The 16,478-nt window shown below is 42.5% G+C and overlaps 1 protein-coding gene across 1 annotated transcript in view; it reads right to left on the bottom strand.

The window, feature by feature from the left end:
* Positions 1–16,478, bottom strand: part of LOC112573666 (receptor-type tyrosine-protein phosphatase T-like) — a 106,175-nt gene that overhangs the window by 19,735 nt on the left and 69,962 nt on the right. The window contains exons 11-25 of the mRNA XM_025254235.1: positions 13,914–14,151; positions 11,175–11,398; positions 9,281–9,350; positions 8,391–8,497; positions 7,592–7,787; positions 5,703–5,793; positions 4,746–5,022; positions 4,184–4,226; positions 3,714–3,825; positions 3,157–3,287; positions 2,525–2,712; positions 2,111–2,198; positions 1,583–1,665; positions 1,200–1,236; positions 803–900 (exon numbers count right to left, since the gene is read on the bottom strand). Of these exons, the coding sequence (XP_025110020.1) occupies positions 803–900; positions 1,200–1,236; positions 1,583–1,665; positions 2,111–2,198; positions 2,525–2,712; positions 3,157–3,287; positions 3,714–3,825; positions 4,184–4,226; positions 4,746–5,022; positions 5,703–5,793; positions 7,592–7,787; positions 8,391–8,497; positions 9,281–9,350; positions 11,175–11,398; positions 13,914–14,151 (1,983 nt within the window). The remainder of the gene's footprint in view (positions 1–802; positions 901–1,199; positions 1,237–1,582; positions 1,666–2,110; positions 2,199–2,524; positions 2,713–3,156; positions 3,288–3,713; positions 3,826–4,183; positions 4,227–4,745; positions 5,023–5,702; positions 5,794–7,591; positions 7,788–8,390; positions 8,498–9,280; positions 9,351–11,174; positions 11,399–13,913; positions 14,152–16,478) is intronic.

Genomic DNA, 16,478 nt, shown 5'->3' on the forward strand with positions numbered 1-16,478 from the left:
CCTTTAATTTCTGAACCTCAAAAAAGTGCTGGTAAGTTTTTTCCCGACCATTTCCCGTAACAGACACTTGTCTGCAATAACTCTTTCCTCCATGACGCCAACCTGTGAAATGTGCAACATGTTCACGTTAAGCACGATAGTGAAATTAAACCAGGTCTTGAACGCTGCCCTGGGACTTTACCATATTTTTTTCGGCTCATTACCTGCGAGATTTAAAGCTTCTTTCACAAGACAGCTTGATCTGAAGCACTGCAGGTGTTCCTGCAGCCAATTTTCTCTGGGTCCTTTAGTGAAAATAAATTATACCGGCTGCTTGATGGGACGGGGGATAAAGGCAGGGTCAGTTAACGTTCTTTCACTGCTTCCCATGGTCTCAACAGGAAACGCATATTCCAAGCCTTGCTAATGTCTGATGTATGAAAGGCGGAAACGATCCATCTTGTTTTCTTGTTTACAGTTTCGAAAGTGATAATGGGAGGGATGAGACAAATGCGACAGAATCAACACTACAAGAACAAAATGGCAGAAGTGTAAGATGCAGCTGAATATATATATATGTTCCATCAACAAATTAGAAAAAGAAGTTTCAATAGGCAGCCTGTGATAATAACAAGAAAAGGGAAAGGATGGGATCGATGTAAAGCACAAAAGGATGTAATCTTTTAACTTCTAACGGATGATCGTGATTAAGGAAGACTAGGATTTGTACTGTACTAGATATCGCGTTTTACAAATTTGTAATAACATATTTTATGTTAAATGTTTTATCCGCGTCTTGTCTTAAGCAAAGTGGTGAGATTACCTTGCCGGTCTCCGTGAGGTTGGTCAGCATGATCAGTGTCTTGCTGTTCTCGCGCCACACCATCCTCCACACGTCCTGCAAGGTGGGTGTGTTGGGACCTGTCACAAACTCCACCTGCTTTAATCTCTTAATATTCTTATACTCGGCGACTACAAATGGTGTATGTACCTCTCACGACTTTGTAACACGTTGGCCTCAAATTACTTCTCCAGGTCTCTTTAATGTTTAATTTTGAATAAAAGACTTTCTTATGTTACGATTTCCAGTTTAAAAAAATCTGGTAAGAAATTTAAAGTCAGAAATTACACCCCCGCACAATCGCAGTGCTCTCTCTATTTCGACTTATGTGAGAGCGGAAATTAATTTCCTCTTAAACACATAAAAGCTAGTCTCTCACCTTGTGCTGCGATGTATGCTCGAGGTCTGTTGTATCCCTGTAAAAAAAAAAGCGAGCGCGCGCGAGCACACACACACACATACACACACACATACACACACAAACCCTTCAATATTTAAAAATAGCATTACAACATCAAGCAGTAGAGACAGCAGCCTGGCTGATATACCCTATTCTGCAAGATGTAAGCAGAGCACGAAGTGTAGTTAGATGTCAGAATGACCTTCTGGGACAGCAGTGCTAGAGTGTTACATTTCTGAAGGAGTGCCAGACTTTATCTATAAAGAGTCCTATGCTGAGCCGCAAGAAACATTTAATACTCATGACATCATCATCATCATCATCATCATCATCATCATCATCATCATCAGTATCGTGCTTACGTCTATGTAATTTGCGTTGATGTAATCGTCACTGGAGTCGCCAGTGCCATCATCTGGGTCGAGCACCACACGTGTATGATCATCTGTAATGCAAAACAAAAAAAAGTGCCCCGAGTGGAATACCACAGTACCAGCATGCCACAGCCAGCGCTGTGCCTCTATGGGCCTTAAGGGACAGACAGGACACGAAGTCTCGACACAGGCGCTATACACTGTGTAAGTTATGAGGCCATGGCGCACTCGATATGACAGAATAGGGGGCATGGGTAGGTCTAAGGATGCAAAGAAAGCAAGATCGACCAACTTAACATCAGAATAAGTGTGTAGCTCCCCCTCACTCGCTTTCTGTGTGTGTGTGTGAGAGAGAGAGTGTGTGCGTGCATGGGTGTGTGTCGACAGACATTATGTAGTATTTTGAGGCTGTATGCTTGATTATGTGAATATGTTGCTTGTATTTGTTGTATGAATTACGGCGCATGCAGTGCCATGTCTACATCATCATACTAGTGTATGCGTGGCAGTACATACAGGCTATGATGTTGCCGTAACGGTTCTTCAGTTTGTTCTCCTCTTTCCTTGCCACTTCGCACGAAGCGATTAGACCGGCTGGTAACATCTGCGCAACCAAGATGACCAAAGCGTTGATTAACGTGAATCTTTGATTATACTAAATTTTATAGAAAGTGAAATTCTCAGGCTTCAAGAAATACAGACAAACATAAATCATAGCATCAGGGGATGGAATTCAGTCAGATCGTGTAATTGCAGTTGAGTGACACTAGAACTTATCAGAACACTGACTCAAGTACAGTGCATTATTAATATCGGGAGTCAATAGAACTTGTAACACAGAAATATGTTTAGAGTAGTATTCCCATCCACTACTACAAGAATAAGGGGCAACTATCACCAATATGTCAGATCTACGTTGGAGACACGTACTCGGTATTCACGTCGAAGCCCCTCCATATCGTTGCTCTTGTTGTTGCGAATGTAGTCCCACAGGTCCTCCACCTTTATGGGTGGCACAGACTGCAAACCGATACCCACGTTGCTGTAGACGGGTTCGGCATCTTGCACGCGCTGCGAGCTGTGCTCCAGCAGGGGCTCGGCCTCCGTGCTCACGTGGTCTGCAAGCCAAGAGACCCCGAGTTTCACAAACACTGGCCGAGCTGCTAGACTGCACGGACACCATTACCGCCTACCATTTGGACAGTACTCGGTGACTTCCTCTTTTAAATGTCAATGACACAATTACCAAACCGACTCATCGTGATTCAAATTATCAAACATTACCGAGATGAGATAGAGTTATTGTACTGTGTAGTGAGAGTCACCACGTTGGTAGGAATAGTAGATATAGCACGAGTTAGTATAGGTGCTAATTGTAAAACGCTTGCCAGCACCGATGGTTTAAACTATGACATGCACATTTCCAGCTTGTACTCTGGAGACATTATTATTATTAAGGTGGTGCTAGTGGGGTTGACATCGCTGTTGCTGTTGAATTCAAGCTCATAAATTATTAAGAAGTTGGATAAGCAGACAGGTTGTGACTGTAAGATAACGGTCACCTAAAGAAGACAAGAGACAGGCTCCCTCACTGATGGGAGTTGGGGGTGGAGATGAGTCTGGCTCTGGTAAAATGGTGGGACCGAAGGACGGCAGCTCCGATTTCTCCCTCTCAGATGAAAGATTGCGCCGCCTGCAAAAACCCAGTCTGGTGTCATCAACTTGGGGAAAATGACTGAATGATATAAAAGAAAGTACTAGATGTGACAGAACAGACAGACAGAAAGAAAGAAATAAAGAAAAAAGAAAGAAAGGATGGAAGCAAGATAAAAGAAAAGAGGATAAAATGGAGGAAGAAAAAATAGATAAGGAGAGAGAATGGTTGAGATTGTCGTGCGCGCGTGTGTGTGTGTGTGTGTTGGTAAAACAGAGATCAGGCGGACTGACAAGTCAGGTAAACAGGCAGAAAGAACGAGACAAACGTATGAATTCATCTATACTTTAGACAGAAGAAAAATGCAAGCGCGACACAAATCGTACCGCACACAGACAGACCAAAAAGTAAATCGTAGCACACACTGTTAAAAACACACATGACCGTGTCGTGCACAAAACTGACCTCCAGACTATCAGCAGCACAGCGAAGGTAAGGATGAGAAAGATGAAGACGATAAGAACACCCACAATGACCGGCACATGGCTGCTTGGAGGTTGGGCAGTCATCGCTCGAACTGCCACAAATAGTAAAATGTACTCACACTAGATTTTCAGGACTAAGTTTTTGTGTCACACTGACATATTTGCTTAATGTGCACCAACTTTTTGAAAGGCACAACTTTATGAACAAAAATAGTTTTGTAAATGGTTTGGTCTACGCGCTTAAAGGTAACTGTCAACATTTTAGCATTTTGTATTGTATTTAATAACACTAATGAAGTTCCCCGATGTACTAATTGCATACTATGAATGGCGGGAGAGGATTCAGTAAAGTGCCAAGAAATGCTGTACTAATGGCAAGAGTGCGGAGGTCACTGTGATCACGTGGTGTGCTTCCTATCATGTGGAAGACTTGTTTGAGAATGCGCTTACCGATGACAGGAGATTCTGTCTTTGCATACGACTCCCTCCGAGTCTGAAAAAATAAGGAAAAAAAGAAGACAAATATTACGAAAAATGGATGCAAAAACCAATTGTAAACAAGATCCCAGCAAGTTAAAAGGTAGTTAATCATTCAGTGGCTGTAGCTATGGACTGGAGATAACTTTCTGTGTCCGGGGTACCTTTCCTTTGATTCCTAGCTATAGAATACTTTATATAACTAATACTAACCCTTTATACTATGGACCAAACACTAGACGTGGACCTAAGGATTGTCTGCTAACTCCCATGGCACTCTCAGTAAGTACTTATCATTACTTCAGGATTTATCATTAATGTACTAGTACCTTAGAGACAGAGAGTGTTGGGGGTGTGTGGGCATGTAGGCTTGTGCGGATGTGCACGTGTGTATTCTGTTTGCATGTATCTCATTGGTGTACGTGTCAAGAATTGAGAACAAACAATGCTTTTTGTCGTCTGATCACATTGTTCTGAAAATTCATCTCGACTGTGTTACAGATAATCAGTCAGTATGTCCAGAAAAAACACAGACCCCGTCTACGGACGAAAAGGCCACGAGCCACAGATCGTAGGAAGCCTGGCGCTGCAAGGGTCCGTTGAAGAAACCGTCGTAGGTCTCGTTGTCGCCCACGGTAAACGCACCCCCCACCTGCTGACGTGAGAGCTGGGCTGTGATGTAAGCAGACAATCCATCGCGGACTGCAGTTTGGAAGTTGGTCTCCAGGTCGTGCAGGTGGGAGGGAGTGTGCCTTCGCCTCCGCTCCGTGCCGCGATGATGATCCAGGCGCTCGACGATGACCCTGTAGAAACTAGAAGCGAACCAAACCGAGGTCAGTCTAAAAGTTATCAGTCTTCAGTGTGACATCTTTAACAAAACTGCTATGATTAGTTCAGTAAGCAACAAGAAGCAATGTAAGAAAGAAAGTCTTGTCAAAAAAGAGAAAGGGAATTACAGAAATCTGACACTAAGGCGCAACGACTGTGCACAAACACCTTCCACTCCCTCGCCATCATTGCACCTGCACATCTACTCTTTCGTAAGCACAAGTGGAATGAAACAGTAGCCTAAGCTTACAAAAAGTGGGATGGATTTTCAACCACGCAATTTCTTTTTTTTTTTTTTAACTTTCAACTTCGGAATTAGCGACAATGTCCAAAATAGATCATACGAGAATACAGATTGGCACGCCAGTAGGGCAATGGACTGGACTGGCTTAAATATTATTAGTCTGTCGACTGCAGTGCACAGAAGACAGCTTCATTACATCTTGCTTTATGGCAATCACGATGCATCGTGCAGCGTTCCTTCGACTAATTATTTTTCTAAAACTCATCAATTTGCGTCCTATATTTTCGCCCTCTTCGTATCGTATTGTATCATCATAAACTAGCTGTGTATGCGGATTAAAAAAAGTTATTATCCACGAGAAAGCTAGAAGCACGCACAGGTGGGTTTATGGGGTTGTCTACCGGAGTCTGTGATGCTTACCTAACAGCAAGATCTCCTGAATGATGGATGTCCAGAGTCACCGTCGTATCCGTTACACTCTTGATTATAGGTGCAATCGGGGTGCGTGGATCTTAAAACATGACAATGTAGCAGGGTTAATACAAACACCATTCCGAATCGCCTTCTTCTACATTTTGTTCGCACCCCTTCTCACTCCCTCATACAAAGAGCACACACCCCAAAACACACCACACAGAGAGAGACGCCAGCAGATATTTCCACCCGACTGGTGGGTGCAGGGTTCTAATCGATATACTGCCTCAAGATATGATATTCTGACAATGATGCACAGCACAAATAGCCACTTGATGCACAAACACTCAGTGCGCCTACAGATTGAACCCAAGAGCGAAAATACATTGGCTATAAACATATCGGACGCAGATGAAGCTAAAGATGGACCACGCTTACATTAGTGCCTTTCACACAAAGAGAGACAAATGTGGGAAATCTCTGACTCAGTGTCCTCTGGCCAAATGCAGACGACATTGCATGATTAAAGGAAAGGTTTTTCTTTGGATAATAACAACTAACTCAGTCATTGGTGCAGAAGCTGCATCATAGAGACAATTATAAATTTTAGTAAAATATAAAAAAAAATCATTTTTTTTTTAAAGCAGGGAACCAATGATTATCCTTAAGTAAAGGAGCAATAAGCCCTTTTTTTCTTCCTGGGGCACAATTTTGGCAGAAATACTTGCACACGTTAAAGCCTTTGAAGATCAGTCTTGGATATTCCCCGCTAGCGCCGTCACCTCGGAGGCAGCTATGGGTTGTAAGCAAAACATGACCGTCTTACTGCAAATAGGAGCAGTCTTCAAAGGACAGCAGGGAAATGAGAGAGGTAGTATGAAGAAATAAAGATCTAACACTAGAGGGAACTTGACCAGACATAAGGAGCTCTGTTGCTATCATTAAAAAGAAGATTTCGTACAAAGGTGGAAAAGAGAGGCTAGCACGACGCACATTGGAATAATCAGGATAACTTTATAAGATAAGAATAGTCATAGGGGACTGAGATATGAGTGTACTATTCACCCAAACTCTATCCACCCTGCATTTGTTTCCTGAACACTATACCATGAAGTACTAATCAGATGAGTTCCTCCCCCACCTCCTTCCCACCCGACCGCCCGTTTCACCGGCATTTCCCATTCGTCTATAGATTGGCTGAGGATAAGATATCCCCGTGAGAAATTATGCAAGCCCACGTGTTGTATAACCCAGACTATTTTCCTTACATAGAGTGCAATGAATGCGGCGTGTTAACAACGGCTGATTGAAAAAGGAGACAGACATAGTTATTGCTAGCACAACTGTCGTCGAGCCTTCACTGTGGCTGATTCAGTGCCGCTGAGTATGGCTTTCCCTCAGCCACGAAGCCTGAAGAATCTGCGAACTGCGCCCTGTAGTAACAACTAGGCCTCTTTTTCTAGCTTTAATGAACAAGGCCTATTTTAGGGTCAGTAAATCAAGTAGTCGAAAAATGTTAACCCTCCTGGTTTCCGATCCATTTACAAATCACCGAGTGGCGTGCTGTAAATGGCTCATATTATGATTTATTTCTACTGTCAGTCCTGATTGCTTTTAGTACTCTGCTACTTGTCTGCAGTTTTCTCTCGTATATTTTTATCTTTCCACGAGTTTTTCTTTCTTTCCTTCTTTTTCTCACTTGTATAAGTCCTTTCTCGGATACAGTTATCCTTACTCTTACAAATAATGATCCTAATCTTTATTTTAGAAGTAGTGTTGCAATTAAAATGTGTTACATTTAATTTCTCAGACTCTAAAGACCCACACCTTCTATCTCTGTCAAGACTATAAAGATCCCAACCTCATGTCTCTTATAAGACCCTAAGGCTACATACCTTCTGCCTCTGTCCAGACCAGTATGGTGGCTGGCTGGCCGGGTCCTTTCGCAGTGCTCGCGCGTACGCTGCAGTTGTAGAGCGTGGCTGCAGATAATCCGTTGACAATTTCGCGATTTGTTCCTGCGCCCACCTGTAGCTCTTTACTAAGTACGGGCTGGCCACCGATTAGAGTCTTCACCATGTCGCACGCGACCTGCATGCATAATTATGCACACAGTATTTTTTAACAAAGTTTTCTATTAATATTACACTTTCGTTTTTTTTCACACACAGTATGAAGTATTTCTGTTAACATTGACCGTTCGTTAGTTTCGCTCAGTCCACGGGTCTGGCCCTGGGAAAACACTGTCACGAACAAAGCAATTATGTATTCTTACAAAGCCTACGAACAACTCAAAGCCACGTTTCTCAAGCTCACACTGAGCTGCTACTACTACGACTTATCTGAGAACTCGTGACACAAAGACGTGATCAATGCGAAATAGTTCAGAACTACAGAATTAACCAATCATTAATAGCAATAACAATTAGATTTTACGGGTATTGCTTCACTGTAAAGTAGGTTCCATGTGCTGCACAGAAAGAAAAAGTAAACAGACCTAAACATGTCACAACGTGAACAGAAACACAACAACACAGCATCAAAAAACAAGCAAGTTTTCGCCGTCAAGGTGAGGTGCACAAAGAACAGTGCAAACATACAGGCCCAGACAGGAAAAAACATGTACTGGGGAAACCAGGAATGTTGCACGCACGACAATTACAAACAATAAGGCTTTAAGATCAGGAAACTTACAGAGTAGTGAAGGAGTTTGCCCCCAGGGTTAGATGGTGGCTGCCACTCAAATCGAATAGAATGCTGCGTACGGGATACGTTGCGAAGGCCGCGTACCGGTCCGGGCACTGAAACGAAGACGAGAAAAACTTTGACCTGTGGGTCGGAACCGTGCCTAGCAGACACAGATATGCAAGGCGACTAAATCCAATACTTAACTTGGGGTTGAAAGAGGCAAAGGACATATGAGTATTCATGACGTTTACGAAACAAGATATTTTAAATCATTCCAAGTAGCTTCCTATGTCTTGAAGGAGAATCTGAAAAATGTCATTCATGTCTTTAATAGTTTAGTGTCTTTCAAAAACTAAGATATAAGGAAAATGGCCTACTTCTTTTAAAATCTACATTTCAGACCTGTTTCTTGAAACAAGAAGTTTGTAGCCTACTCGCTGAGATCGTAAAGACGCTTTCAAATTAGTCTTCTCCAACCTTTTCTTTTTTCCCCAGTAATTATACAGCTAATGCCGTCTCATGTTTTCTGAATGTGCAAGGGTAGGCTAATAACTACAGGAACAAATCTCTCTTTTTAACAAAAAAACAAACAAAACAACACAGGGCAATATCACACACACGCACGCACGCATGGGCACAGATATACACCGATTATGTTGTCTATGGTGTGGTATGCAGGACAGAGTGGACTGTGCTGTGATATGATGTAGCGTGGTATGGTGATGTGAATACGTGTTCGTGTGAAGTGTACTGTGGTGGACTAGTGTGTAGTGGTCTGTGGTGTGGTAAGGCGGCGGGATATGATATAGCGTGGTGTAATATAGTGTGTTGTGAAGTAATATACTGTGGTGTGTATTGTGTATGTGTATGTGTATGGGGAGTGTCTCTTGTCTTACCATCCTCCAATGTGCTGAAGGTAAGAGCAGGTGTTCCTTCTCCTGTACCAGCCTCATTTACAGCCTGCACCTATAAACAAATAAATGGCAACACAATGGGTACAAATTCTTATTTCCAAATCGACCAGATGATGATGATGTCTTACTTAAGTTAAATGTATCCCTGGAAACTGCAGGAAATTCGTAGCAAGGAGTGAGTGTGCAAGAGGAAGCTTTCACAAATCTCCAAAAATCATCTGTTAACTCAAAGACCTTTACTTAGCTTTCTCAGCAAATGAAGCTGTCACCTTGGAGATTTGTTAGCATTTGAGTATAACTTAGAATTTTCCTTTCATTTGAGGTTGGTTTTATTTCGCCCTCGTATCACATCGTAATTACACGCTTTAAAATGAAAAAGGAAAGTGAACTTGAGAATTATATTTTGCTGACACTTTTCTCTCCAAAGTTTCTCCCTTGAGAGGTCTGCATTCTAGGCATGGACGGACATGAATAATGAAACAGGAGTTTCTTCCTTTTACCCCTTATCTTTCTTACTCGCAGTATCTCAGATGTTCAAAGTTGGTGTTTCCGTTCTCAAATAGTAGAGAAATTAAACTGAAAGAGGGGAATGGGTAAAAGAAGCAAAGGAATTAACTAGACAACGAACGAATGAATACAAAAATTGTTTCAAGCCATCAAGCTTCAACAACAATAGTTTTTACAAGTTAAAGGGTTAAACACGTCAATAAAAGGTAACAAAATTCGCATAAATTTAAAAACGATAATAAGCCCCGGTTTTCTCTAAGACTCCATAGAAGTACAAATGCCTAGGTATTTTAGGAGTTCAGATATTCATAGACCATCTTTATTCGGTGTCAAATCATTTGTGGGAAAACTGATGCTGAGCTTTAAAACAACTAATAAAACCATACACATTAGTAGTATAATTATGGACCTAGTGACCCTTCAACTGATGAAAATAAGATCCACATCAACATACGATGACTTCTTTTCAAAGAAATTAAAAGAAGATCAAAGCACTTGGCATTCAATTATTTTGGAACCGTAAGCGGCGTTTAAACCTAAACTTGTGAAGGAAGCAATATGTCACTCAAGATCTCTGCATTCTCAAGACATTTGCAGTCCCCGGACGACAGCAGAAGCAAAGTGGTCTGGTCTAATTAAATTTTGCTGATACCCCGAGGAAAGACCGCATGACGGTTAATTTGATAATAAATCGTTTTTGTCATGTTTTTCAAGCACGCTCAAGAAAATTAATTTGACTACATGTGCACGCCCCCTCCCCTACCCTCGCTGTGTGGCTTCTTTTTCCCGTCCTCATTATCCTTTATTTTTAATTACTTTTAGTTACTTTCGGCTCTTCGCTATGTAGGTAAAAGCTGTATGTCGATAGTACATCCTTAAAACGAACTAAATCCGAATAAATCTTGTCCTTCAAGGAACAGGTCTAGGGCTTGTAATCACATACCATCAGAGTAACTGAGAAGATTGTTGAGATCGACGGTTTTTCTTTATCAAAAATAAATAAAAGAATATTAAGAAATAAATGTATGGAAAATAAATTTTAAATCAGCATCCATGCATGACTAGTTGTAGTTCCGGTTGTAGGTCTTCAAAAGGACTCGCTGAGATCTTATAGTTCACCGAGAGGTCAAGAGTTGGTCTCGGCAGGCTGACAGAAGTGCTGTTTATGTGTTCACTGTAAAGGGTATGTCGGAAGAACTGCGGACTCGATGGCAAAGAAAAAACCAAGTTTATAATCCACCCTCAGTGCGAGATGTTTACCTGTTTACTGCTGGAATGCAGAAATATTTATTTATTCGTTTATTATTTTTTAATGGTGGAAGCTGACAAGCAAAGGGTGTGACGGAATGACAAAGAGAAATGGACTGACCTGCAGTTGATAGGTAGTGAGAGGCCTCAGCCCTGTCAAGGTGTACTCCACGTAGCGGTTGTTGGAGCGCCACTCCACCCCTTTGGCGCCTGTGCTGTTGAGGGGCCAGAAGAGCACGCGGTACAGGGAGATGTTGCCCCGCACGGGCTCGGGGCGTGACCACGAGAACGTAACGGAAGTGCTGGATGTTCTCACCACCTTCAGGTCAAGAGGAGCAGCAGGAGCTGGACAAGCCCACAAGAAATCCTGGCAGTGATACGTGGTCTCGGCACTTTCTGACTAGTTCACTTTTAACTGATTGAGGACTGAGAGGGGTTTGTGGGGAGGGGAAGGGGTGAATTGTGTCTAAAAGATTGGTTCAACACTTGTTCAGATTCTTTTAAATCGTTTGATTAGTTTTCAATGGCAACTTCCATCGAACTGAGTAGGGGCTAGATCATAAATGAAAATAAAGAATTAAAAAATAAAAATGCGTCTTCTTTTAACTGTGATCTAGGGCATCTCTAAGGATGATAATTAAAGAAAATGAAAGTTAACATGCAGTGCACGACTGTCAGCAAAACCACATCACACTGGCGATGCACGTGCCGGCAAAGAGACAAGCTGTGTGGGAGGACGTGGGGGTGATGGGGTGAAAGTGTGAAGGCATCGTATTCTTCAGTGGAAAAAAGAAAAACTGGGATGAACGAATAAGCTTATTGAGTAGACCTTTTCATTAAATGCTATCGTCTTACTCAAAAGGTTCCCAGTCGACCTTTAAACACATTATGTGCCGTTCATTATCATTCTTTTTAAACATAAAAATCTTTAAATTATATGTTTCTACTTCCGCAGAGCTGAAACTTAGCTCTGGTGTGCTATTTGTTTTTAGCCGCGCCCTCATCTTTTGATAGTTCATAACAGCGCAGGCCTTTCTTAGCATTTTATTTTAGTTCGATGTATTTTAAATCGTACCTCACATTCAAGCAAAATGCGCACGGACGATGAAAGCACTCGTGCAAAACCTATCTCGGTGACCTGTAGGAAGATAATAAAGTCCGCACTGCAGACCGAAAGAAAAAACACTTTCAGTCGGCAGACTTCTAAGTCACATAAGCATTCGATGTTTTATGAAACTCTTTCGAGATAATTTAATATTTGACAAAGGCAGTTTCCCTTTATATGCTATTTTTTCAATCCAATGTGAGCAAGACCAAAAGACAAAAGATGGGCGTCGAACTTTGAATTACAAGACTAATATTTCTACACGGCCACATTATTCATGTATGATAAATACGATAAAAATAAAACTTTTTGTTTCTTATTTATTTACTCATTTAAAAGACCAAATATCTTTGTATCTTTTACCAAGCAAACCTTTTATAACAGTAATGTTTCCGTTCAAAATTGAGGGATTAGTTTGTACAAACTATCAAAGAGTAGGTTCGGTTTATTGCTAGTCCATCTTCTAACCCTTTCTCTTGCCTTTTCTGTCTGTTGATTAGTCCGCTCGCTCGTCTTTCTCTGCAGATTCACAAAACTCTCAATCCTTACTATTTGTTACCTGGTTCCTCTTTGCGCCTTTTCTATTTGTCATTAGTTATTTGTACTGTTGTTTACCTTTCCGTCTTATTATGTATCCATGTCTCATTATCGTAAGCGCTTAGAGTCCGCCCCATGATGAGCATATGTGTTATATATCACACTTTTTTATTTAACGTCCACACTTGCTGTCCACACTTTCCACACTACCGTACGGAAGGTTTTATGAGCCTGCACTGACAGTCATCAAAAGACGAGGAATGAATTAAGAAAAAAGTGCTTCTCAAGTAAACAGTTCTTTTTCTTCTCCGTTGGCTAGGCACGTATGACTATTTTTTATAATAACGTGTTGTTTGTATCAGTTTAACTGCATTGATGATTTTTTATTTTAAGAATAAATTTCATGGGACCCATGTGTCTAACAAAATATACTTTTCAGAAGAAAGCAATTGTTTACACTAAAACGCTCGTCGAAGAAGAGAATTAAGCAACAAAAGGGAGTGAGACTCAAATTTTAAAAAACATGTTTGGAACAAGATGCAAAATTCACAGCAAATTATTGTAACAGCACATCCACTCGGAAACGGGGTCATAACAAATGAAACCTGCCAGAAGTGAGGAAAGCGTGCTGGCGTCTCATGGTGCATTGCACTCTGGGATTATGAAAATTCAAACGAAAAAGGCGTGAGCTGGGGCAACCGTGAGAAGCAGCAACCCGGGAATAAAGTCACGAGATCACGTGACCTCCCCTTCATGACTGCATTTCTTCTAGCCCAGTTCAGCATGCCGCAAGTTGGACTTTTGTAAGTACAATTGTAAGATGAACAGTGTTTGAACAAAGGTAATTCGCCCTGCAGTTTCAACGGATGTTACGCCACCAAATGCTTCAAGCAGATAGTGAATATATAATGAAGGGTAGTTTCATTCTGAACAACTTAGCAGAACGTTAAAAATAATCTCGGAATAGCCACGAGAAAGGCAGCCATTACGACGCAGGGGAGCACGTGCTGCATGACGTCATCAAACAAGTATCTTTACTGTGGATCGGCTCGCCGCTCGCGCCGAAAGACCTCCAAAGGGATGAGCTCGCGCTAATGGTCTGCGAGGTCACGATAACGGGCATCTGAGAAGGGGGCCTTGACCTGTCACCGTTGCTGGTGACGACGATCGGCCTAGACCTTTCGCTCTGGGAGGTCACAATGATGGGCCTTGACCTACTTGTCTGGGGAGTTACGATGCAGGCCTGGTCGGAGCGTGGCGAACTGTAGCCGGCGTCGGTCTGCAGGTAGAGCGAGACGCAATACTCCGTGAAAGGCTGGAGACCAGGGACAGACAGCATCCTGTTCGTGCCGCCAGGAAGTTCCCACGACCTTGTCTCGCCTTGGCCAGGAGGTGGCGCCATCTCCACAACGTATTTGGCAATGCGGTTGCAGCTGATTGAATCACGTGGTGGATCCTACAAAACATAGATTGCATTTTGTCATAAATAATTAAACATCTATGTGATGATATTTGTTTGTGAATGCGTGTGTCTGTGTGTGTGTGTGCGCGCGCAATTCCACACATTTGATAGAAATATTCTTGTCAATTATTGTTCGGTTATCTTTTATGTTTTGTTGACCCATAAGATGCTCCGGAGCATGTTTACTTTTGATGTTCTGCTATTAGTGGCTCCAAATTAATAAATACTACGCAGAACAAACTACGACGGCAAACGAAACGTAGATAATGCCGTAATTTAATATATAGAGATGGGAGAAAAGGGGAGAGAAGGAATAAGCGAGTGGTTTCCTCAGAACGTCGAGCACCCCGTGCCTAACATGAGCTGTCAAGTTCAGGAAGGAACAAGTGGAAGAGGGAAGAGTACAAGTGTTTCATTGCTTCGCTACACCAAATAAGCTTCACTCAAATGAAACGGTAGATCGAAAGATAAATAAATTCACAGCTGGAAGAGTTGGTGGCCGATATCGATTCGCCTTGTAAAACGCATAAATGTATGTAGCAACTCTGTTTCCTGATATGATCTTTAGCATCAAAGGCTAACTCGAGCGCAACATGAATGACCCCACCGAGTGCTACAGCTTCCAGCAAGTCACGAGCTTACGTCTAAGAAGTAATGATATCTTCCTATTTCCAAATTTCAGGGCAAAGAACTGTGATATTCAAAGGCTTGCATCTCGTGAACGGAACTGAGTTTTTCGCTAATTTTCGTAATTTAATCACTGAAAGACTTTAATTTAAAAATAACTTTGCAGTTGGATGAACCTTTAAATAACGTGCTGGAGATGAGAGAGATGCACTAACATTTTCTTTATTGTTACAGAAATTCTAACTCTTCTTTTATATGAATAAGTGACAAAAATGACCAAAGCAATCGCATCATCATCCCGTATCGAAGTTGAACTGAAACTCATGCTGAAGAGACAGATCAGTAGTGGCAAACATCACTGCAGAAGGACAAGAAGTTTTCTTAGCAGGTTGAAAATGAAACGAGTTGATGATCGAATTCAGTTGGTGGGGCACCGGTAGTGTAGTGGTTAAAATACTTATTTGTCACTACTGCAGTTAGAATCTCATGATTCAAATCTCAACTCGCGAGACTTTCAGTATGTGACACCCTGTTCGTAGGTCTGGACGTCGGGAGTTTTCTTCAGGTACTCAGTTTCATCCCCCTTCCTCTCACCTCCATAGTGATAAAAAAAAAATAATAACCTAAGATGGAAGTAACGTAAACAAACCAACCTTCAACCTCATTATAACGCCACCGGGAAAAACAGAAGGACCGTTACCGTGTCACTACATAGACTTTAGAGAAATGAATCACAGCTGTCAGATAGGATTTACAGTTTGGTTCCGAAACCTTGCTAATGATATCCTCGCGGTCAGCTTCTTTGACGCTAATTTTTCTTCCAACCAGTTTTATGACACAGTGGACAGTAATGTGAATGGTTTTTTGGCTCCTTTTTTTTTTTTTTGCTGTTGACCGCAGACGAGACTGTTGACAAGTCGGCCTCTGCGCCTATGATTCAGCGTCGCTCATTTACTTGTGAGAGACCGTCGCGTGTCCGCTATGGAGAACGGTGGCGACGAGTCGCAATGTTGCTGCTGATGTCGGTGTTCAGACGCACACACGTTCGCCTGCATTCATCGGCTCTTGAAGGAATGTGCAGGTGCTAGTGAAACAGCTGGAGGCTTGCACGTCGCCCTGTTGTTTTCCTACTGACCCCGTCTAGCCGCAAGCCCGGCGCGCGCTCGGCACACCCCTTTGAGATTATTGTTTGCACTGGTCTGTCCACCCCATCAAGACCTTGTTTACACATTTGATGAATACCAAGCATAGCCTCCACACCTTTTTTCCTTCCTCCCTGTCTCTCTCTCTCCCCTACCCCCAAAGTTCCCGATCACATTCATTTAGCAGTGCTTTCGCGCCGAGGGAGAAAAGAGCAGACAGCTCCACGGGGCCACAGAGCATGCGCGCGTGCTAGAGGGCGCCACGAGATGAAAGAACAATAGCACGAGACTTTGACGAGGTGTGGACTTTCTCCCGAGGCCTGGCTAGCGGCAGGGTTGTGGCTAAGGGAGAGCGCGCGCTGGGCGACTGGTCAATACCCGCCATCATTGTCCGTTGTTTGTTTCGCAGATTTATTGGAATGACAATATCGACTAGGGCCATCAAACTACGGCAAGAGGCGACCATTCGAGACGCGCATTCTCTCCCTTTCCAGTCAGACCTCCTCCTTACCCCCGCGTAACCCACTACAGGGACCAGCAACCGTCGTCGTC

This window comes from Pomacea canaliculata, linkage group LG10 (assembly GCF_003073045.1).
Source record: "Pomacea canaliculata isolate SZHN2017 linkage group LG10, ASM307304v1, whole genome shotgun sequence".
NCBI lineage: Eukaryota > Metazoa > Mollusca > Gastropoda > Architaenioglossa > Ampullariidae > Pomacea > Pomacea canaliculata.